Raw genomic sequence first — 24,807 nt, forward strand, 5'->3', positions numbered from 1 at the left:
TTATGGACAAATGTTTTATGCTTTGCTTTCGCGCTTTGTGCTCAATTGGCTAATGTTAAGAAGATATGACCGTATGGGTTATTTGACAAACATATTGTCTTGATAATTATGCCAATCCCCAGAAGTGACGTTTGTTTTATTTCGCAACTCTGAAGCAATATAAATAACGCACGCATCGTAACGGATTTTTCATGGTTATTGTAATTTATCAGCGCGTTCCAGCTAAACATTGTAACGTAACACTATTAATACGTTGTTTGAAGTTTTTTATTATGCACCCAGAAGTTTATCTCACATTTTATAATTTACTGATATAGGAATTTAAAAAAATAAGTTATCTTTCTTCAGCACGTAATCAGAAAAACTCAGAGATTTTTTATAATTTTGTTTATTTATTAATGTCTACTAACAATTGAGAAAAATAACACCTAAGCATTTAACCACAAGTGGCTTCATTAACGATACAGTAAATAAGCTACATCTCAGTTGCTGCAGTTCTACCATGTGAAAGGAGCACGTTCTCTTAATACTCTTACGCCGTACTTCTCCCATTCGATTGCCTCAATCCATAATTCCTGAGCGGTTTCTAGGCAAGACATGATGCAGGCTCCCTTCCAAGCTACCATTGAAGGGTCCATATCCCTGGGATTGGTGATAATGTCCAATTGTTCGGCACGATACAGATATGGAATTTGAAGTGATATTCTGTTTTGGAGCCATGTACCTGAAACATATTCTCCTTATCAAATCTATCGACTTCGAACCACAAGAATAACTATTAAAATTATGTTTTTTTAAACTTTAATCTTCTAATAAATTCTTAGTCGATTGCTTCGCAACCCTTTTCGATTTTTCAACCACTATTTTCATCTTGAAAATCCGGGAAGTAAATCAGATGTCTTGGAAAAAACCTAGTTTTCAAATCATATCTCTATTTAACATAAAACGATGTAGTGTTGACTTAAGTTTTATTATAAATTAAACTGTCTAACGGACGCACGATCTAAAATAAGTTTGTAATTAAAGGAAAATTTTCAAGCAACGCAACCCCACTAATTTAATACTTGGGCTTTGCCTGCAACAGCAACTTGGATAACAGCTATTAATCCAGTGTAAATTACAAAGCAAGTTACTTGTACTAGTATGTCACTAGGCGATTTACTATCTGAAAGTTTTCGCACTATTATAGTAAAATTTTTTGTTCGCGCTACTTGATAGGGGACGGAGGATGATGTTTTATCAAATGCTTCAAAACTGCTACAAAGATTAGTTATTGGTGATACAAGAGGTGGTACTGAAGAAAAATAGTGTACATCACATGATCAAATAGTTTTCCAAAAGCGACCATCTTATTCACGTCAATGAGTATTTAGGTAGGAAAACAGTCCGTGTAATTGCCTCTGTACGTTCCTGGTACTCCTTTATCCCCGATACACCACCCGTATTATTTGGGTTTCGAATGTAATCCTTTTTGAGCAAATACTCACCGGTGTCCATTGACATAGAATTAGGGGAGTTGCTTCAATTAATTATTGGACTAGTTCTCTCTGAAAGAGAAAAATCTGGTTTTCTATCAACAGATAATACGGCTGATGGGTCGGGGGAAAAGAGGGCATGGCTTCAACTATGAATCGCTCATCATACAACGTCACCAGGAATGCGAAGACCAATGTCAGTGTTGCGTAAGAGTTAGGTAAATCCTAACTAATTATATTTCCTATTTTAGTTGAAAACACGCATACAAGAAGGTAAAAATGCAGAAATGATTTTAGCGGCTCCGAATATCAAATGTTGCGGAATAGGAAAAAATCACAATTGCTCTCGGAAGAAATATACTGTGTGACATAGAAAAGATAACGCTATGTAAAAATGATTTTATTTAAATAATTTCTGTAATGCGTATTTGCATATAAGAACGCAAAAAACGATTAAATTTTCAGCCATATTTATCAATGTATCTACGAGTTATCGGGGCTTTTAGTTTTTTTTTTACTATAAAAATTGCAATAAAATATCAACAATATGACTGCAAAATATCATTTATTGGTGTATAGTTTGCTTAGAAAGTACTTTTAGATCAATCAAAAATGTCTAGACGCAAAATGTAGCGAAATTTTCATCAATTGACCACTCGGTCAGTTAGGTTTTAAGGAGTTTAAGAGGTCGAATAGTAGGTTTACGAGAAGCTGATCGGTCAATAAGGGAAATCGCCACTTGTTAAATAATATTTGTATAAAAGAAAAAAACATCCTATTCTAATTGCACTTATTATTTTTTGTATGTCTTCAACACATTTGTGGTGTACCACACCTACACAGGTAGCACATTGTGCTAATTTCTAAGCACATTAAATATGTACATGTGTTTGGGGAGCACTCTGTAGAAATTAATTGCATAACAAGTGATAAAATTTGAGAAAAATTAATTGGCGATACATTGTAAAATAAGAGGATACAAGCGGCAAATTTCAGCAAAGACAACGGAGTCATTGCAGGAACGCTTTTCTGTTTTAATTTTCACTTTTTCACTGTTCACTTGTATTTTTGATTTTCTTTAGAAGCCTGACTCAGATTTAAACAAAAAAAATACTTACCAATTCCCGAAAACTTCATTCCTCCGCCGACAACCAAAACGCAGCCATACATTTTCCGCTTCAAATCCTCGTTTGGGCATCTAAATGAAAATAATATGTTCATATAAATTTAATATATTTAAAAGTAGCAAATTTTTGTGCATAACTCCTGATGGTAAGAATTGTCCTACGTTCACCATTCTTGCCTTGGGAAAATTTGCTCAGGATGATTACAAATCCATGAGATCTACATATATTTGAAAATACCAAATTTTCCGAATAGCTCTGGAACAATTACAGTTATCTCAATTTTTATTTTCAAGTTATGAAATATCTCTAGAACCGTTAGGAGTAACTGAACTTGAGTGCAGCATCAGTTTCTTAGAAAAACAGTTTTATGTATTATAATCTAAAGGTGGGACAAAATTGATACGTGGAAACGTTTAATTTAAAGTAATAATAATAATTCCGATATTGCGTGCGAAACCTATCTCAATCGCTCTTAAAAAAAGGGACAACAGTTTGAACTTTTACGGTAGAATTTCACTAATTGTAGATAAAAGGTTTATAGAAATTGTTAGAATTGATAACACCGATTGCGTATGTTGAAAAATTGGACTATTCAATTTAGATTTTTTTATATTGATGCCGTTGTCAAATTATTGCAGAAGTCTAGGAATGCACATAGTGCTTGTAGCATTCTCACGTGGATTGCCAGATTCATAACTGACTCAAGCTATAGTAGAAATAGCATTTTCTACTACATAACGCACTATTTTTATAATTTGTTATGTTATCTGGAAATCAATATGAGGCTAGACTATATGAATATTTCCAAAAGTGAAAGTTGTTTGACCATACATTAGCACGACTACACAAAATTAAATTCTTACCTATCAATACTTTGCAAGACAGCTTGATCCAAACCCAATATTTGCCCTGGATTAATAATAAATTCCTTAACGGACTGTACAATAATCGGATCCATTGCGTCCACCACGATATCCTCTTCAGTCCCAGCCTGCTGACTTTCTAGATATGATTCACTTAGCTCACTGGCTGATGACTCTTCTTTAATTCCTATCGTAAAAAATAGTTTAAATAATAGGAGTGTTCATCTGTACCTAGATAGAGCGTAGTTTAAATGAGAACTAATTTACCCTAGCTGATTCAACACCACTTTAGTGACTTCCCTACGTTTCGCATGAAAGACACCCCTGCCTATTAGCAGACCATACTCTTGTAAAAATCGAAATTTTAGGAGCCGACCTAAGTTTTGGGACGGTCTAGGACCCAGTGACGTCCCAAGAATTTTAAAAACGAAAAAAAAAATACATTTCAACTTTGGAACGTTACTGGTCCGGCCCCCCTTAAGCCAGAATTTCATGCATTCGATATCTGACATCCGAAATCTCAAAATCCTATTTGATTTTTATTTTAGACATTTATAAAATTCAAACAGAAACTTTTATTTGGTATCTCACAATGTTCTACTGCCACAGTCATTGTTCTTTATATTCATATACAGGGTGTTTCACTCAAAGCTGTGATTGAAAATTACTCAAAAATGATACGTTATATGAAAAAGTTTCAAATAAAAGTTGTCTGGTAAAGAGGGGAACATGTCACGAAGATAGTGACTTAACTAAAACATCTTCATGATATATTCACCTCTTTACCAAACAACTTTTATTTGTAACTTTTTTCATACAACGTACTGTTTTGAAAATTCAAATGCCCCTCCTTAAATCGCCAATATTTGAGTAAATCTGTTCCCTAATTGGTATTTTATAAAGGAACTGCCTCCGTGCAACTAATTTCGCTCACATATCAGTTCAATAAATTCAACTAATTAGGTTTGCCTATAAATTAAATAAAAGACTTTGAAAGCTGATGAAAATTCCCAACATTTTTGTTTTTAATAATTCCACATTTTTTTTTCTAATTTTTGGCCAAGAAAAAACGATTGACCATGGCGTGAGATAATGCTAATTGATAATTGATTAATAATGATAATTGATGTGAAATTGATAGCATAGCTTAACAGAGATAAAAAAAGATCTGTGACATCATGTTCAATGGCTATTTCCTAGACCTTACCTTTTCTTCTAATATCTCGCAGATAAATTTCATCATGTGGATCTTCTGGATCTCCAGTTGATATTTTCTGTGTATGTATTTGTTTTGGTCCCGTAATTGCAAAGAGTTCAGGATTAAAAAGACTAAGCGGAGCTATAATGCATTCGTCACCCACCTAAAAAGGTAACACGTACCCATTAAATAAAATTAACTGTAGCCCTGGTGTAATTAGGCGCTTGAGCCACAGATATTAGAATTCTGTCATTTTTTAGCCGAATATTTGGACTTGATGACAGTTTTAAAAAATAATAAACAAAATGAATGCCACATTTGACAGTTTTTTCGCTGCAAACCAATCAAATGCCATATTGTCACTAAGATTTCCGTCTCTTATTAGGTGAGGTTAAAGTTAACATGGTACAACGAAATTCGCAATTAGGGATACCTAAAAACTAGGGAGACTCTAATGAAGTAATATCTATTCATTAACATGCAGAATACTTAACCAAATACTACCTGATACATTCACAATGAACTAACCTGAATAGTGTACTGACATATAGGCTTCTCCGGTTGCTTTAATGTAAAAGACTTTTCTTGAGATCCACAGATATCTAAATTAACATGACAAAATTCTTCTTTCAGCTTTCGGAGAAGTATCGAGTCAAGCTTATTCTAAAAAAAATAGTTAAAGGTAATTTCGAAAATAACAAGATAATATTTGTACTTTACATGGAAAAAATCATGTCTTTTGCGTCCAGATATACAATACTACAAAGTTCACAAATGTTTGGGATAATAAAGAGTTTTCATGAACTTACACTTTTCTTTCGTGTTACGATTCACCTATGCGTTAAGATAGCTGTTATTTGACAAAGTAAAAAACAATTGTTGTCAATTAATGTCAAGAAAGCGATCAAAATATCGAAGTATTGAACCTTTGGAAACCATTTCTTTCTATTTTTTTTATATTATTCTAAAGCAATTACTTTTTCATTTCGCGTTACCGACATCGTAGTCTATCGATCCTTAGCTATCATTACTTAGTGGAAGTACTACATGTAAACTTTCATATGTTACAATTTGCAAATGACGTTAACGAGAGTGGTTTCTAATGGGTTTTAAAAACTCCCTACTAAAATTCTGGTGATAAAAGTAACCTGCAGGAAGATATTTTTAATAATTAAAATTATGTTAATTACGTTTTTATGTTACAAGTTTAGTTGAAATGAAGCTTTTGAAAACATTGAATTTTCACTCTATCGCCAAATTTCACCATTTGATTGTATAGTTGTATTGTTCTACCATTTTACTACGAAAAAAATTCTGATGATATTCCTATAATGAACTCTACAAACTCTACAAACAAAACGAATCGGTGCCAACTCAATAAAGTTGTTAATTATATCTGTGATGGTCTTTAAAATTGCATGTATTAGGTACTTGAAAAGTAATTTTTTTCGTAACCTATTAGAGATAGCAATCAGGCTGAGGTATACAGTACATCTTTGTAGCAAAATATATAATAGAACAATAAAACTTGGCACTTATTAAATTTCACAGTCGTGTAAAAGATCTACCGATTCAACATTTTTTTGACGATAGCACCAAAACATGTCAAGTTTCAACATCTTAGATTGCTGGGTTAAAAAACTAACAGGGTGGAGAAGCATTATTAAATGGTATACTGTATAATAAAGTGATGCGATAAGCTTTCGGTTTCAAAGGCTACTTGGAAGAAAATAATTTCTCACCTGATCATCGCATTCTTTATATGGAAATGCGCATTTCTGAAGTAACCAATAAAATATTTGTGAAATATCGCCGCCTCCGTATTCCAAACGTACACGCGTATTTGGATGACATATCCCGTCCTCAACACAAGACACTGAAGTTTTCTGATCGCCTACATCCACCACGCAAGCGTAGCTCAAACCAGAGCCGAATGTAGCTGTCACATGATCCTGAACTAAAAAAATTGGCAGTAATGCAACGTAACACTATAGCATTTATCTCTCGACTGAGTGACAGAAATACTAATTTTACATTTAAACCTCTGTTACTATTACACGTATAAATTTGGAATTTAAAACATCGATAAATAAACTTACACCATGACTTAACGAAACTATAAGGTTTGAACAGTGGCTTTTATTATCTTGCCCTGTGTTCGACGTTCGATCGTTACAAAAATCTCACAATTATCACAATGGGAATTTCCACCAATGAAATTTTATTACATCTGCCATTTATACCACTCATGAGAACCAACCATAGGTTTTCTGTGTTATATTGATATTTAAAATTTCTATGTATCATGATAACGGAGACCCGAACATGTATACTGAGTACATCCGTATACAGTGTGTCCCAAAAATATGAAGAACTCTAATTATCTGATGATCACCTTTTGTTAAAATTGTTTAAATTCTGTCATAACAATTTACATTTTTTTCATTCGTTTAATTAAATTAATGAATTCGTTAAACTATCAGAGGTAAAAGATATCCGCGTCAGTAATAGGTACAAAGACTTTTTAGTTATGATGCTGAATGTTATGTAAATTTTACTTTACGGTTTTACAATGCGCATCATTTGTTTTTATTAATTTTTATTTTTTGTTGCTTTGTTTTTATTTTTTCGTCCTTGGTATTACTGATTTGTGCTCCTAATCTAGCAATATATTGATGAAGACGCCAATCAGCGTTGATAACAGATATATTAGAAGAATTTTAAGAAATTTTATTTCTCATTACACAAAGCATAATAATCTAAAAGCTGAGTATAATAACTATATATTTTTTATGTTTTAGATGAAATTTTCTAGTTATTACAATTAAATTCCTAAATTACAACATGGAAATATCAAGTACCTACCTGTATTATAGCAGCACCAAAATTTTGAATTGAATTACATAGGACACACTATACATAATGCAAGTCATATTCTGACTGTTACCAATGAGTATAACGTTATGATAGCAATTATATAACGTAAATACAACACTGTTCAATTTAAAAGTTAAAACTCACCTAAAAAACAACTACCAAACTTCATAGAATTCAGGAGAAGATAAGTCAACTCTCTTAAATATGTTCTATTGTAAACATCAGGAATAATAAGGACAGCTTTGAAATTTTTTAAATCTTGAAGATTTATTTGTAGTTGTGTTTCAATGACGTAACTCCATATAGTTTCCAGATCGGCAAGAACTGCTGTCATAGAACCACCAGGTCCAGAATGTATATTAAAGTCACCTCTTTTATATGGAAAATGTATATTGAATGATTCTTCAGGACTCAACCAAAATATGTCATTTCCTACCACAGTGTCACCTTCAACTTTAATCCATTCTCCACCAGCGTCTCCTTAATATCAAAATGAAAAATTAGTTTAATTTAGATTATTCTGTTAAATAATTATAAAGGAAATAACTAACCTGTGTTTTCTGGTTGGACCCTTCGATTGAAGGCAGCAATCTGTTGTGGAGGTGTTGCATATCTTCTTCTTCCATCGGACTGAAGACATGATTGCAAAGTATGAGATATTGTAAGTCGGGCTTCTTCAAGATCTTTTGGTTGATTTAAGTCGCCGCGAAGTGGTAAAAATGTGTCTGAATATACCTATAAAATGAAATATTGATAAATTACTATCTTTAGTTTTCTACTATCTCTAGTCACCTTTGTATAATTAATCACAGGATTTAAAAATGCTGTCAAAAAAACGAGCAATGCGATCTTTACTAGAATATCTAGCAAAAAATGCAATTAACTTGCCAAAACATCATTGAGAATCAAAAAGTTAACAACAAATTTGGATTCGATAGTAATCGCCATTCAACAACTGTGCATACAAAAAGAAAATATGAACTTCTGAAAAAAATACAAGTTCTTTTAGATGGAGAAACTTACTGACGTTCTCGCAATTCCTGTATATGTTTCACTCTATAAAGTCAGATGAGTAATACTGTAGAAGATGGAGATACTTAAGAGTAATTTATTAGAACTTAAGCTAAAAAAATATTCCCCAATATTTCATCGCTGCGTAAGAAATTATTTAAAACTAAAACTATTGAATAAAGTGTATTTCAACCTCTCACCTGACCTCCAGGTTTCCGCCTTCTAGCAACAGCATGCAAAACAGTGACAGGATTTAAATCACAAGCTTTCCCAATTCGCAAATTCAGTGATCCTGGATGTATGACTATTATGTTTTTTGATTGTACATGTTCTGGAGGCACTTCAGGAGCACCTGGGATCATAGTAGCACTGCAAATGAACCTGATTTATTAGGCTGCACTAAATATGTTCCTCCCTAGAAAAAGTAGTTCCCTAATTTAATTTATCTTAATGTGGTTGTTTTTAGAAAATGGTAACCAAATGGTTAAATTATTGCCAATCATAAATATTAACTCTAAAAATGAAATTTATAGAAAGTATTGACAAACAATATCACGTTTGATTACAAAATAACATTGATCATTACATTTAAAATCACTACTGATTTCTTTCTAATCATTTTTGGTAAATAAAAACTCTCCTTGTCATTGAAGACCTTTTTTTGCTTGATTATTATATGTTAAACAAAGCTAGTAAAAAGCTTCAGATCAGTTTACATAATAGGCCACAAATAACTTAACTTTTCTGTATTATTTCTTGTTGCTAATACTTGGAATGAAGATATAGTTATGCTATTTTTAAAATAATTTCAGCTTAAAGTAATAAACATTACAGGAAGATTAAAATAGTACATATAATAATAATTAAATAATGTTTAATGGAGATATATGTTGTATTACGTCAATCTATAAATCTAGCTTTACATTCAACATACAAGCAAAGAACATATAGTTATACAGAAGCATCAGCCAATCTCTCTTCCTTTGATGTAGTAAAAATCAAACAATGCCAATCATAAAAACAATAGGAATCTGAAAAATGCCGGCATAAGCAGCTTTTCACTGTTCCTGGTTCAAAATACATGGTCAGATCCAAAGCTCTCATAAATCATAGCTTTATCAATTTCAAAAATCTGTCAGGCAATAACTACATGCACTTGAGTTATTAAGGATCTACCAAATAAAGAAAGACGTGATAATTAGTCGGGGGTGCTTTTTTATAGAATTATTTGATCCATAATACAACTATCCTGCAAAAATTACTCACCTTATTCCTACCAGAGAGCGATGGTTAAATCCTCACTGAGGCAAACTGAGATGTAACTAGAAACTAGAAAATCATTATCATTAGAGTACAAATTAGGATTACCGAGTAGATTATGAGATATATTATGAATTCATGAGATTTAAACAACAAAAAACAGCAACAAATATTTTTGAAAAAATGTTAAAGCCGAAAAACTAACCACAAACCACAACATAAAATGTAAACATAAACTGCGCACGCGCGATTTCCTGTCATGTGATTATGAGGCGATTTCGACTAGGGTTCAACTTTTAATATCCCGAAGCCACTGTTAAATTTAACTGAAAATACCTAAAACCAGAACGAATTACAAATCAAAAATCCGTTTTGAACCAATTAAACGGGAGCATTACATGTTTGACATTTCTGCTATCTCCTATTTTTGATCTTATCACATTATTATATAACAACAGTTCAGAGTGTTCTCTGTCGTTAGTCGGAATAACAAATCTTAAGGTGTAGAACGTAGAGCAAACAGGACCAGCCCCTGAGTCCAAAAATAATTCAGAACGTTGCAAATAATACGTAATGAAACGTCAAAATACATGAGGACGAACCCAGACTAACTCCATCGAAACAAAAAAATATATAATATAAATTCTAAATAAAAAAAGATAAAATGGTGCTTAATAAACTTAAAATATCGCAAACGGATCTCCTATGTCGGCTAAAATTTCTCTACCAGATGTAAATTCTAATAAGGGCAACAATTATATGCAAATACTATTTAACTAGACTTGGTGGCAAACACGCGAATATGAAACAATTTAATGAGAATCTGTCGAAAATAAAGCCACACATCTTAAAATATAGTATATAGAAAAATATAAATACACTTGACGATATAATAAAACAAGAGCAGGCAAGAGATCTCGATTCAGATTAATCTTGTAAAATCTCTGGTTTTTTTTGTCGAATACATATAAAGTAGATAATTCTTTTGAAAAGACGGAAAGAAAATTATCGAATATAATCTAACTAAAACACATCCCTACTTTGTTCAGTCACTGTCAATTGTCACAGTTCAATGGTTAGCAGTCATTCATCTATTTTTCAGAATTTCACTCGTGGTTCCTTTTTGTTGAAGCCTTTCACTTGTTAAGCACGTGAAAACGTGGTGTTAGGAAAAGTATAGAAAAAAAACATTAAAACTCGAAAAATGGGTTTTCAAAACATTTGGTATTCTCATCCTCGAAAATACGGTCAGGGCTCCAGGTCGTGGTAAGTTTTATTTATTTAAACAATTTTGATGTGGCGAACGTTAGGATAGGTAATAGATTCAATCATTCACTGTTGCCCACTCACCTGCCTTGGGGTTCAATCTCTTAACTTCCTATCTCCTACTTAACTATGAATTAAGGAGTTTATACTCTTTACTACAAGAAGGGGGCTTATCAATTTTTGTAATGTTTTGTGAAATAAAAATGTTTTCAAAATATCAAAAACTAAGAAGTTTGGATTCCAAGGTAGATGTAAAACCCTTTATATTATTTCTATTTATTAAGGCATTTTTGTTAATTGTTAGATCACTAATTGAACTAACAGCAATGTTTATTTGCCATTAAAAGATACAAAAATTGAGATATGGTGATACATTAATTCCATGTACATTTGATGAAATTCATTGTCAGGGTTGTGGCAGGTTCACATAATATGGCCGTAGTGAGAAAATAGATCTAAAGTCAAGGATTGTGCTAGTTTGCTAAATTTAATACAATACAACACATCTGCACAACTATTTCTCCTGAACTACTTATGGCAAACATATGAGAATTTATATATTTTTGATTGATATTTTGATTTGATATGTATACATCATCTGTCAAAGACAGTAGTACTACTTTATATCATATCAATCAAAATAAAAATATATTAGGATATCAGTTTGTATTAAATTAATAATGGCTATATTCTTTTTGAATATTTCTTCAAATACACATGTTCCACAATAGAACTATTTCATTTGGGTAAATTGATATTTGTCAAGATGTCGAACTTTTTTTATGTTAGGGAATACCATTTATGGAAAAATATTATGAACTATTACAAAACAAAATAAACACCAGCCTTGTTTTGCAAAGGCAAAGAAAAGAAAATATATGTAAAATCGACAAATCGAATTTTTTGAAAATATTTCAAAAACCAAAATACGTTGTGGGGACTTCTAAGCGCCATTTTATTAAGCCTTTAATTAAGCAACTTTTCACCTTTTAAGCAAATCTGTTTCTTACCGTTTCCAAGATCCCCACAGTGCCCCTTCTTAACTCAGGTACCCTATAGAAGTTTCCTAAATGATTTTTTATTAAAGTGTTGTTACCACAAAATTATTATACTAAAATATTTCAATAATGACTGTTTCAGCTATTTTGAACATAAAAATTTATCTATGTGTATCTAATAATAAACTCCCGGACAAATTTAAAGAATCACTTTAATATTTTCGATTTTTTTCTCTTTGTAACATAGAAAATCGAAAAAGTTATTTTATTATTTGTACCATTAATCAAGAAAATTAAAAATCATTGTTAAACACAATTTTCGCTTTTTAAAATGTACTAAAAAATAATATTTTAACACGAAAACGTATTGGTATTTTTTTGCATTTCAAATGAATTCTTTTATTAAAAATATATGGAATTTACTTTTCTCAATAACATTTGATTATTGTATTGATTCCAAAAAAGTAAAAATCTATAAGGAATTACATTTAAATGCGGTTATTTTTTCTTACACTGGAAATTCTAGATAAACCTCATTAATGTCAATCAATTGGCTCTATTCTCATACAGCTTTCCTCCAAAATTCCACTTTCTAAGTTAAAAAAAAAGTTATGAAGGCGAGCCATCTTCTTGAAACAGCCTGTATATAAATTTTTGAATTTTTAGTTCACTTTTTACTTCCAGTGAACAATTTAATTTTGTCTGATACTGAATATTAAAAATTGGTAAATTTCAAAGTGTTTCAAAATTTAGTATTTTGAATATTGTGTTGATAGGGGGCACTTTATGGAAACACTGTATGGTTTATATGGGAAGTTAGAATTATTTTTCGGAGCAGAATGTGTGGTTGAAATTTGGTTGCAGATGAATGGAAAATATTGTATTTTAACATTTAGGTAGGTAATTGCTGTAAGAAAAACGAGTATTTATGGTTGTGATCATACTGACAAAAGATGACAATTTTCCAATACTTATATGGAGTTCGGGTCAGTTTTTACATTCTCGGTTAGTGCTAAGCGCGTCGCTAAATATGTTGTCATATGCCACACAAACAAGTAAATTTCGTCCGGAAAATCACCATTTCGCGCTCTCTCTCTGAAATGCCTAAAAGAGTTTTTTAGCGAATTTGTAGGACGCATGTAACTAGCACAAAGAGCAGTTTATTACGTTAAAAAGATGATTGTCCAACTGTAATAATATAATAAAAAATTGTTTTTTTTTTGCATATAAATACATATAATGGGTTATCCGTTTTTTTAATTCCAGCCGAGCGTGTTCTAATAGACACGGTTTAATCCGTAAATATGGATTGAACCTTTGCCGTCAATGCTTCAGGGAGTACGCCAGCGACATTGGATTTAAAAAGGTAAAGTAATACGTATTTTTTTTAAATTCGAAATCTGAGATTGTGCCCCCGAAATTCGACATTCATTTTTGGATTCTGGGTTGTTACTCAAATTCTGAGACCGTTACGGGCCGATTCTCCATATCGGCTGATTTTATCGTTTCTAACGCCGACATAATATATTTTCGTTCGATACAGGCTCTCTAGGTTACTATCTAACAAAGTATTTAGTATTGCAGAACTGCGGTATTAAAATTTTCGGTGTGGTTCGTTGCTGTGCGTATTAAGGTGGAAACATATAGTATTTAATTCAGAAGGACGTAATGCCATCATCAAAGAGCAAAATGTTAAAAACTGTATCGAAAGGAAAGTATTATTTCGATGCTGTTTCGATACCAAAATAATGCGATAAGGCTTTCATTATAATTATAAAAAAAAAGCGATTTGAGTTTTTATTTTATTACAAAGAGCATTCGAAGAGTTTTTTTTAAACCGTTTTAATAGGTGTACAAAAAGAAACTGAGCAATGAAGTTATATGCAATAAAAAAACATACTTAGACACGTTCAAATCGCATGCAATTGTAAGCAGGTATTGTTTATTTATGACTTTTTATATGATAAAAGTTTCAGTTGCTCAGGAGCTCTAGTTCAGTGCACAAAACGTAAATAGAGACATGGACATTTCCAAACAATATTTGAGAATATCAATGTTGTTCTGTTTTAAACTGGAAAAAAATGCTGCTGAAACAACAGAAATGGTTAATTCGGCTTGGGGAGATAATTCTGTTGGTGCTTCAACTGTTGGGAGATGGCTTAAGAAGTTTCGTGAGGACAACTTTTGTCTTGAGGACGATCCACGTGCGGGTGTCGAATAAAAGTTTCAAGACGAAGAACTGCAAACTTTACTGGATGAAAATCCACGCCAAACTGAAAAACAGCTTGCAGAGCAGTTAGGAGTAACTCAACAAGCAGTTTCAGTTCGATCGCATGGAATGGGAAAAATTCAAAAAGCAGGAAAATGGGTTCCTCATGAGCTAACCGAAGACGATAAAAATCGAAGAGTTGACATCTGCACGAACTTGCTTTCTCGGCATAAAAGAAAGAATTTTCTGCATAATATTATTACGGGAGATGAAAAGTGGATTTTGTATGACGATCTTAAGCGCAGAGAAACATGGGTTGACCCAGGCCAGCCATCCACATCAGTTGCAGAACGAAACATTCATGCCAAAAAAATCTTACTGTGTGTCTGGTGGGATTGTAAAGGAGTCATTTACTATGAGCTTCTGGAACCCGGTCAAACTGTTACAGCTGACCGTTATCAGGCCCAAATGATCATCAAATTAAGCGATGCTCTGGAGGAAAAAAGACCATTTACGGGCCAAGGAAGTCGGAAAGTGATATTGCTGCATGATAATGCTCGTCCGCATACAGCTAAACCGACCCAGGAACTCATCTTCTCGTTAGGCTGGGAAATGCTCCAGCATGCGGCGTATTCTCCAGACTTGGCTCCTTCAGACTTCCACTTGTTCGGATCCATGCAGTCTCATTTAGCTGACCAACGATTCTTTAACGTTGAAGATATTCGAAAATGGCTCGATAACTATTTTTCGTTGAAACCACTAAGCTTCTCTCACGAGGGCATCCATTATCTACCCAGTAAATGGCAAAAGACCATAGATAGTTATGGAAATCATTTTGATTACTAATATTTTCAATAACTATGTTTTTAATGAAGCTTAATTTCACCAAAAAATGCTCAATTTCTTTTTGTACACCTTCTACATAGGTGATACCTTATATGCCGAGTGTTCTATTAAAAAAATAAAGCTTAAGCCATTTCTGTCATTCGTTTTTTCCTAGTTTTATGATAAAATAGAAACGGGCAGGTCAAAATATATATATGAAACAACCTTCTGAAGTTAATATATGATGTTTTCAAAATTAACAAAACATTTTTTTTTCAGCTGGATTAGATGCAGTTTTAGCTTTGCGGTGTAGGTTTGAGCGACTCGTGGGACCTGGAAACCTGCACCTTTCAACATCAATTTAAATTACATTTGATTAAATGTAATTTAAATTTAACCTGAATACTGTTGAAATTAAGTACTACTGCAGCAATGTTTAGGAATATATTCCTAAACATTGCTTAGTTAACATTTTTAACATTTTTTAGTCATTTAAACTTATAAGTTTAATAAAAATAATAAAAAATGTGTGAATATATTCTAAATTGTAATAAATTGAACTGCCTCCCGTATTTAAATCTTTTTAATGAACATCTCACATTTTCACCAATTTTATCCTTTTAACAGTGTGATAAATATTGCCTAAATTATTGGTATTTGTTAATTCTCGGATAGGACTCTATGATTCGATTCCAAAATACAGAATGTCCATTTAACAGCTTATTGCACCTAAATGGTGCATAAATTTGAATTTCTCATCGCAAAAAATTAAAGAAAATTGATTTATTTTTTCTGCCTTGACACCCTGTATCTTTGTCATTATCGACTTTGGTACTAAGGTAAGTTGGGTTAAATTTAGTCTTTACCTCATGCTCTGTCGATCCTTTAAAGGAATGTATCGAGTTACCAAACACTGCATATATTTATACAGGGTGTCCTAGAAAAAAGTACCATAATTTTAACAAATAACGGAACTAATCAATAGTAACACCATATGTCTCATAAGTTTTTCTTAAGTTGCATTTACTTCCTGTATTTTTACCTATTAAAACCACTCTATGGCACCGCTTATGGATAAAAAAAAATCCAAATACACACTGGATATTTTGTTGATGTTTTTTTGCTAACCGTGAGTCAAGGTCGATGCACCGCAAGTCTAGTATTGTTTACCATTGATAGTATGGAGAAATTTTCGTGTAAAATGCCATGTTTTACGAATAATGAATACACCGATACGGTGTCAGCTTATGGGGAAACTCGTGGAAATTCTAATCGAGCTCGAAGGATTTGTACACATCGTTTCCCGGGTCGTCCCACACCCCATAGGCGCACGTTTGTTCGTGTTACTCAAGGACTTCGAAATAGTGGAACTTGTGCAGGTGCATAACAAGATCGCGGCGGACAACGGCCAAATCGTTTCGGAAATGTTGAAAATGAAATTTTGGAAAGTGTTGGAAATAATCCTGGAAGTCGCACTCGTAGACTGGCAATGGAGCACAATGTGTCAAAAAGTTCAGTGTTTAAAACCGAGAGTTATCATCATCGACAGCGTTTCTGCAACTGGATTTTAAGGAAACTACGGCGAGTTCCAAACTTCCTTAACTATGCTTTAGCCACCGATGAAGCGGGATTCGCCAGGGAAGGAGTATTCAATATGCACAACACTCACATTTGGACAGATGAAAATCCCCATGGTATAAGGCCTCGCAATTCTCAAGAGAGATTTTCAATAAATGTTGGCAAAGAGGCTGTCCCGGGCAGTCCCAAAAACACAAACTGAGATGAGACAGGCCTCGGTCCGCTTGCTCTTCCTTCCTTTGTTCTTCAATTTTAGTTAGTAAACGCACACTTCTAGCTTCTATTTCTTGAACTGCTATTCATTTCCTAAATATAACCACCACCACATATGTATGTCGGAGATTTATTAGTTCTTAAGTTTAAAAATGTAAAATTTGAGTTAGCAATAAGGCTGAAGAGCAGGTTGACAGGTTTATCGTGGAGATAAAGCACTGTCGAACGAGGTCACTATTACCGACGCAATTAAGGGCCATGTGTGAAGTTTCGGTCCGTGGGAAAACCAGGACGAACAGGTACCATTCCCTAAAGTCAAGAGGACCACGGGGAATGGGAACTGTGAAGAAGGCAGTAATTAAAAAGAAGGGAAAGGTTGCGGTCGAGTAGTAGTGAATTCGTTAGCCTTGCCTTACTATCAATTGATTTAATAAAACATTAAAATTATCAATGATGGAGAATATTCCTAATGTTACCCCGACATGTACAATAGCATTGAAATTTGATATCGCATTGAATTCCGATACTACGGTATTTTTCGGTATATTGAGTTCCTTTGATTTTTCAGTCACTGATTTCTTATCGCGATAGAGTTTTAGTACCAGTTAGCGAATTTTTATATTTATTGGAACACCCCGTACCATTTCGAGCAATAAACGTCGATCAACTTAAAAATTGAAAAATTAGCTGCAACGTGCATCGGCGCGTCGATAACAGTTTTTCTTTTTCGTGCAAGTTGCGCTGTCCCGTCATTTTGTTGCCAGAGAAATTCACCGAGTTTTTGAAAATTAGTGAAAATGTTAAAATTTATTTTTCATTTTCTGTTATTGATAGATAAAATTTATTGTTATTCAATGTCTTATTAAACATTATAAATTATATCCTGTTTTTAAGATTAACAACCTCGAAAATATTTAAATAGGAAACAGATTTATGTTGTCCCATTACATACTTTTTAGGGCTCGTAAATGATCACTTATAAATTTGGGGTTGTAAACCCCTAAAACCGTAAATGTTGCCGTTCCAGATTAATACGTGTCTGTGTGAAGGTTAACCGGTTTCAGTTGCTCTGGTGCAGCTATTTGGCAAATCGAATTCCGCTCGCAATGGTGTGCAACTTGATGGGGGGATACCATTTGGAATATGAAAGTGAGAGTAGCCAAGAGTGATTGACGCAATTGTCTCTAATATCAAATTAAACATTCCTCTAGATATCTAAATATCTCCTCTTCTGATAATTTTAAAATTTTCTCCTAACCATGATATTTCGGGTGGTTATTTTCAAAATAAACGCCCTGTATGTAGGATTTGTATCTCAATTTCGGTCTTCGTATTGTTTTTATGCACTTGAGCCATTTGAAATAAAAAATTAATTTTTGTGCTACATAGGACTTTTGTGTATTTAACTACAGAGACGAAATATAAGTAGAGTCGCGTATCAAAATTTCAACATTTATGAACTTAGCATTGCACTATTCCTGTCGGCGTCCCACACCATAGCGACTACTGTTTAATCAGTTTTTTGGAGACCAACGAAGGGTTGAGAATCATGTTTTATCAGACAAATTTTGCTACGGAACAAGAGATGAGGGGGTTCGTTCCTGAAGCATGTGCCAGTGTTAGTCCACAAATGTTGTCTGGGGTGTTAGAATCAACAGTTAGAAGGTGTTTTAAAAATAATGTAATTTTTTTTTTAATTTTTAGATTGTTAATTTATTTTTTATTTATTTTATTAAATTAGCGCACCAATTCGGCCATTAGATTATTTTTAAACACCTATATGACATAAACTGTTAATTGCTATAATCAACTGTTCATTCTTAAAAATTAAAAAGCTGTGTGTTGGTGGTCCTTAATACGAATTTCCTTGATTGAGGCCGAAAAGAGGCTAAAACGAAATTAAACTATGAAGTATTATATATTGTTTAATTTGGAATAAAAAGGGCTTTTAGAATCTAATATCAGAACATCTGGACTGTATTAAAAAAAATGAAATAGATGATGGGTTCGCAAAGACGAAACGTCGGATTAAAAAACTGACAAAGCCACGTTAAAGGGTATTAAAAGTCGTGGAGGAGTTCCATCGGGTTTGGTTCAGGTCCATTATTGGCGTCAGAAAAAAATACGTAAAATAGAAAAATCCAATTTTTTCAAAATAGCTTAGAAACTAAAAAATATTTCGGAGGTACCTAAACGCCATTTTATTAGGCCTTTGATTACGCAAATTTTTTCCCATTTAACCCAATCTATATCTCCTACCGTTTCCGAAATCCCTATAGTGATCCTCCTTACGTCAGACAGTGTGTGTATGATTTTCTGGTTTCATGAAAAATATAAATACAATCAACGATGAGATAATGATAAGATAATTACAATTTACTTGGAATATTAAAAATGTTCTATTTATAACATCTAAGCTGTATAGTGGATGTATTTTTAAAAACTTGCCCCCTCCCAGACTTCTAAAAGCGCAAATTAAAGTTAAAAATGGTGATACAAGTCGACCTTAGAATGCAGGCGAAGACGGGGAATAAAAAAAGCTCTCAGCCCCATCGACAATATCACAGGGGGGGGGGGGGGAGTAAGCCGTTCGTTTTTTTTTTTAAGAGGAAAGATGCGTTATTTTAAAGGTTTCCCAATTCTCTAAATTTTTTACTTAAAGGTAGTTGAAAAAATAGATTATTCCGTGAAATGATCAAAAGACGAAAGAAAGAACGCCCTGTACCAACTTAAGAGATAATTTTTTTTATTATTAGAAATCGTATCAGTTCTAATAAAACACCGTTGGGAAATAATCAAAGCAGTGCAGTTATCATCAGTGTAAAAATGGTTTTAATCTTTGGAAGAATGGATTAAAATGATTTTTTTGAATGGAGTGCAAAAGCAACCAACCGTCAGGATTTTCAATCGGAATAATTCTAGTAAGATTTGAAGTCATCAGAATATCAAGAATTTGGTTGATAAACTCGGAAACACTGCATTAGTGTCCAATGTGAAGTGAACAAATAACCGAATTTTGCACGATGGCACACAAATTCAAGTATTGGGGCTATTTCCGGTAGAACCTACCAGGTCTTCACAAGACCATTTCAATAACTGGGCTCAGTTCGTAAGATCTTGAAGATGCACAAGTTTCACTCTTATAAGCTTCAAATTGACCTGCAACTTACAGAAGATGACACTGATAGGAGAATCCAATTTTGCGAAGAAATGACCCGACGTATTAATGAACCTCTGAATATAGTCAAGAATATTTGCTTCAGTCATTTGAGTTCTTCTTTTATGGGAAAATGAACCGACATAACTATTGCTTTTGGAATGACACAAATCTCCATTAGTTTCTGGAAGGACATACTCAATGGCCACAAAAACCTAATGTTTGGGGATGCAGTTATCACACCAATATTCGTTGATGATAATGTAAACGAGCAACAGTACTTCGATTTGCTTCCGGATTTAATCGATCCCTTAATTTCCGATACTCCGGAGAATCAGTTGGACAGTAATGGACATCCAACGTTGGATAAGGATTTATAACCTTTTCAATAGAATGGCGCCCCTCCGCATTATGTTTTACCAGTTCGATAGTTTCTTGAGAATAACTTTTCTAGAAGATGGATTTTCAGAAGGGGTACCATCCAGCGACCAGCTAGATTTTCCGACTTCCTCCTTTGGCGATACATTAAAAGTATCGTTTACGCGATGAGACTTTTAAGACCGTTTGCATTATTGCATGGAGAATAATGGAACGCATTTCGAACATTTCTCGAAAAATTAAAAATGACCAAAACATTTCAATAAAAGTACCAATACTTTGTGCACAGTTGTCTAGAAAATTGGAAGATCTTTTAAATGATGTGTCACTCGACTCATGTTCCCTATCTGAAAAAACGTAGGGCTTGTTCCCCCAGGAATGTCGTCAATCGAGGTGAGACATTTTTTAAATTCTTCTTCCTCCCTCTCCATTCTAAGGTCGACGTGTCCCAACACTTTAACTTTAGTTTACACTTCTAGAAATCTGGCGGGGTAGTAAGTTTTTAAAAATACACCCGGTATGTGATGAAATTTGAAAATCTAACTGTTTCATTTCAGCTTTAGATTAACCATTAATTTATTATCAAAATGTTGAAATAATAATATACTACAACTTCATGCAACAATACGAACGTCTGAACATGTTTGATGTCAGTTATTTTCTCTCTTGACAATTTCAGTTGTCGATGCTCCAAAAAATGTTTAATACCTTTGATCCTATTATGAACTGATTCGTAGACGATAACTCACCTAGATAAATGGATTTAAGTTTCAATTTGCAAGGTGTTTATTATTTTGAAAGTTTCCTCCAGACGTTTGATTTTTGTCCCTTTAATCACAGTAAATCGAGTGCCAAATTATTTTAACTTATGAGCACCATAGAGGGAGATTGCAGTAACTTATTAATTGCAAAGCAGATTTCAAATTTATTTGGGATTATTTGTAACGCGTCTTCTGGATGGGCTTTGAAAGTTCTGCTGTAAATCCACATAAGACAATTATTCAATCCCCATGAATTTGATTGAAGTATGGGAGAGATCACCCATTTTTTTCGCTTTTGTCTAAAACCTTGTAAACATCCTCGGCAGTCATCATTCTGGATGACACCAGTAATAGATCAGGATGATATGTGGTCAGTCATAACTAGAGCATCAAATCTATTTTACCGATTATAATAAAAAATAAAAAATTGTTACAAGAAAAATGGCCGACAACACTAAAACTCCGGAAATGCTGTTAGAAAAACGAACAGTAAACAAATATTCATTCCACCCTACTATCAAATTATATTCTAGCAGTCTAGCACCCATGTAAAAGAGTTTGATTTTGCGGCGAATGTGGCAGAACTGCGGACCCAAAGATTGGGACGTGAGAAAAAAAATGCAAAAAAACACAAAATGCCCTTTTAAAAGTGAGGAAATTTTGATTTCTTCTCTTATTTCAAGAAATCGTGGAGGTGCTTCCAGAGTTCCAGACTAGTGCAAAAAAATATGTAAGGTCTGCGGTGTTTAAATCAAATTTATGGAGATTAAACAGTAATCTTGGGATTTACATAAGAGAACTCTAAAAATATCTCCGATAATGTATTTGAAATTATAACTCAGATTGAAAGGGAGAAGACTAGACTAGACGGACTAGAAACTGGACTGGAGACGTAGGCTGGAAATTGGCCACTCTATCAAGGAATTATAGCAATCTCCATCTACAATAATCATCAAGTTAAAAATTAACATTTTATTTCCAGTAATTAAGATAGGACGCAACTATGAAGACCTATAAACCGAAACTCTGGATTGGAGAAACCTTAAAATAATAGACAACTTCATATAAATTAAAATTGGTATTAATACTGACACGGAATTTCTTAATTTAAGATAGGTTTTGGTTTTTTTTAATGCCGGATTTCTTACTAGTTTTGTTAATAGATAAATGGAAAGCGACTGAATCTAGTTTTACAATATCAATGTACAAGGCTTATTAAGACATTACGCTTGACCAACATTCAACAACAATATTCAAAATGTTCAAACTTAACGCGGTTATTTCAGTTATAATTAATTTGCTTTGAACTGAGCCTATGGCCTATAGAAGAGCCAATCACAATAATTTATATTGTATATTACCACCACAAATTTTTCCCTCTATAAACAAGCAGGTGATCCTTTACAACTGATTTTAATGCTGGTAAAAAATGTTTACTGCTTTTCAATGAGTGTGACTTGCCCCGTCTATTGCAACACAAATGTTTTTGTTTTAAATAATGAAGGACTTTAAATCTATTGGACAGTTTTTAGAATTTTGCAAATTTTGTCCGGACGTTTTAAAATCCGTCGTAATTGACCATTCTTTAGTAGTTACCCGCATAAGTCGGTTGATCGTGTATTTCTATTAACCTATTTAATATATGTTAAATTCGTTAATGACAATTCTGGTATGTCTATTTCTTCCGTCGGGTTTTAAGCACAGAAAGAAAGAAAATTACAAATAACATTTTTACAAAATTGGTAGGAGCTAATTAATGATTTCGTCGTTTAGAACGATTTCTCTTTTTGCTAGGTGCCGATGCCTTCTGCTTAACAGGAGGTGAAGTTCCGTCCCTCTTTTCACTAGTCTTTGGCAATATCACTTCCTGTGTATCCATAGGATTTGGTATATTTAGTAATTGTATTTGGCAGATTGAATCATTCTCGCTCACGGTGCCTTCAGCAGCTTTATCTGAAAAAGTAAAACAAAAAACATTCATGTGAAAAGGAGAAATCAGGATGTTAGATATCAGGCAAATCAAGTCAATCATGTCCAAATCGTTAGAAAAAGATCATTAAAGGACTTCAAAGTTACATAAATAATAGCGACTTTCAGAAGTCACATATATGCCAGCAGGCCTGATAACGGTTACCGAATTAAATGAAATGCTGCTTGTATCGTTACCAAGGAGGCATTATTGAAGAACCATAAAATCAAAAAATGTACACGTATTTTGCTTAATAAAAAGTGATGTGTGGCATCTTATGCAGTGAGCAGTTCAATCTAATAATAGACTATTCCAGTTAACTATCATTCGTTATTTTCTGACATGGACGTTTAAGTTAAAAAGCAGTATTTATACAGTAGTTACATACACCCTATGTCAAGTTTCAACGTGCTGCATCGACACGGGCACTAAAAACAAACAGGGGGGCTTTACTGACAACCTCCCAATTTAACATAAAAATAGTCCGCCAGAGGAGTCCGCGATGAAAAAATCTTGTCAAACTTCGCGTTCGCAATGTAGAGTGATCGCCAGTTGTATTTTACATGTTTACATCGTTCTTCAAATTTTATGTACACGTTTATAACATCTTTCATGTAGCATATCCTCTTTTGATCCTGAATGGTTTTCAATATATGCGCATAGTAAAAATAGCCTTTTTCTGCATTTCTAAAGGACACAATTTCCGAACCTCTTGAGATTGAACGAAATGACACTTACATTCGCTTTTAAAATAAAAAGACGCATAGAAAAATTTTAGCGATATAATTAATAGTTCAGGTTAATTAGAAGATAACGCAAGTAAAGCAAAACCTAAAAACTCACCATCCACTGTTTCATTACAAAGAGTACTGTTAAGATCCGCTAAGTTTTTTTCCGATCCACTATGCACCTCATTCCCGTTAGTACCATCAGTCTCCACCTCAATTTCATTGACATCTAATGGAAACTCCACATCGCCATCCACTTCTGAATCGACTCGTATAGTTGGCCCTCCTCCATAAATCCCATGAAAGAAGTCCCAGATGGGCTGAGATACGTCAGCTGCCTCATCGGGATCAATATTTCCCGGATCTATTTTAGAGTTGTCTATAGGTCCGGGTGGTTCTGACGTTTTTTTGTTCACAAATGCGTGCCACTGCAAGTACCACGACATGGAAAGATAATGCGTACGCGGCCATTCTGTTTGGGTCCGGCGGCTTATCTTGAAAAAGCAAAATGATTATATAGAATTACACCAGTGCTCGTAAGCCATGAGAAACACAATACATGTCATTATCTTGAATTAATTTTATACATTCGTACCATAAAAAAAAAGAAAATTTAAGATATATTTATGTAACAGAGTCCCCCATAATCGCTTCCTTCTGTCTTCGCTAACAAGCACGATGCCTGGCATCACCGTAATAAATGGGACACGCTGTACAAGGTGACAAGAAAGTCCCAGCACTCTTGTTCTGAGAAGATTTTAGTATTGATGTTGCCTGGTGTGATTATTTTTTACGTTTTAATGAGTTCTACGAGATAGAAAACTTAGGCGAATATTATTGCAAATTACGAGGAAGTATACGATCATATGTAGATGTTCTTTCTAACAATAATTCAATTAACAAATTAAAACAAT

General features: G+C 33.4%; 3 protein-coding genes across 5 annotated transcripts in view; 1 reads left to right on the forward strand and 2 right to left on the reverse strand.

The window, feature by feature from the left end:
- Positions 1-302: 302 nt before the first annotated feature.
- Positions 303-10,034, reverse strand: Arp8 (Actin-related protein 8). Of its 2 annotated transcripts, none has more exons than XM_066298738.1 (10): positions 9,818-10,034; positions 8,752-8,932; positions 8,092-8,275; positions 7,685-8,020; positions 6,406-6,620; positions 5,192-5,326; positions 4,673-4,826; positions 3,466-3,652; positions 2,594-2,673; positions 303-724 (listed from the first exon to the last, which is right to left on the reverse strand). In XM_066298738.1, exons 2-10 carry the CDS (start codon positions 8,911-8,913, stop codon positions 498-500), a joined length of 1,680 nt encoding a protein of 559 aa, XP_066154835.1. In that variant the 5' UTR covers positions 8,914-8,932; positions 9,818-10,034; the 3' UTR covers positions 303-497. The 2 variants fall into 2 exon arrangements, with proteins under 2 accessions (XP_066154835.1, XP_066154834.1); XM_066298737.1 differs by having other exon boundaries at positions 304-724; positions 8,752-8,920.
- An 880-nt stretch (positions 10,035-10,914) lies between these two features.
- On the forward strand, positions 10,915-15,681 carry RpS29 (ribosomal protein S29). The gene is made up of 3 exons (XM_066298755.1): positions 10,915-11,077; positions 13,342-13,441; positions 15,389-15,681. Exons 1-3 carry the CDS (start codon positions 11,016-11,018, stop codon positions 15,395-15,397), a joined length of 171 nt encoding a protein of 56 aa, XP_066154852.1. The 5' UTR covers positions 10,915-11,015; the 3' UTR covers positions 15,398-15,681.
- Positions 15,682-18,812: 3,131 nt separating this feature from the next.
- The window catches only part of Usp20-33 (Ubiquitin specific protease 20/33), a 44,369-nt gene continuing 38,374 nt past the window's right edge, over positions 18,813-24,807 (reverse strand). For both annotated transcript variants that reach the window (XM_066298730.1, XM_066298732.1), the window contains 2 exons: positions 24,009-24,387; positions 18,813-23,149 (listed from right to left, as the gene is read on the reverse strand). In XM_066298730.1, the coding sequence (XP_066154827.1) occupies positions 22,950-23,149; positions 24,009-24,387 (579 nt within the window). In that variant the 3' untranslated portion in view covers positions 18,813-22,949. The remainder of the gene's footprint in view (positions 23,150-24,008; positions 24,388-24,807) is intronic.

This window comes from Euwallacea fornicatus, chromosome 31, assembly GCF_040115645.1.
Source record: "Euwallacea fornicatus isolate EFF26 chromosome 31, ASM4011564v1, whole genome shotgun sequence".
Classification (NCBI taxonomy): domain Eukaryota; kingdom Metazoa; phylum Arthropoda; class Insecta; order Coleoptera; family Curculionidae; genus Euwallacea; species Euwallacea fornicatus.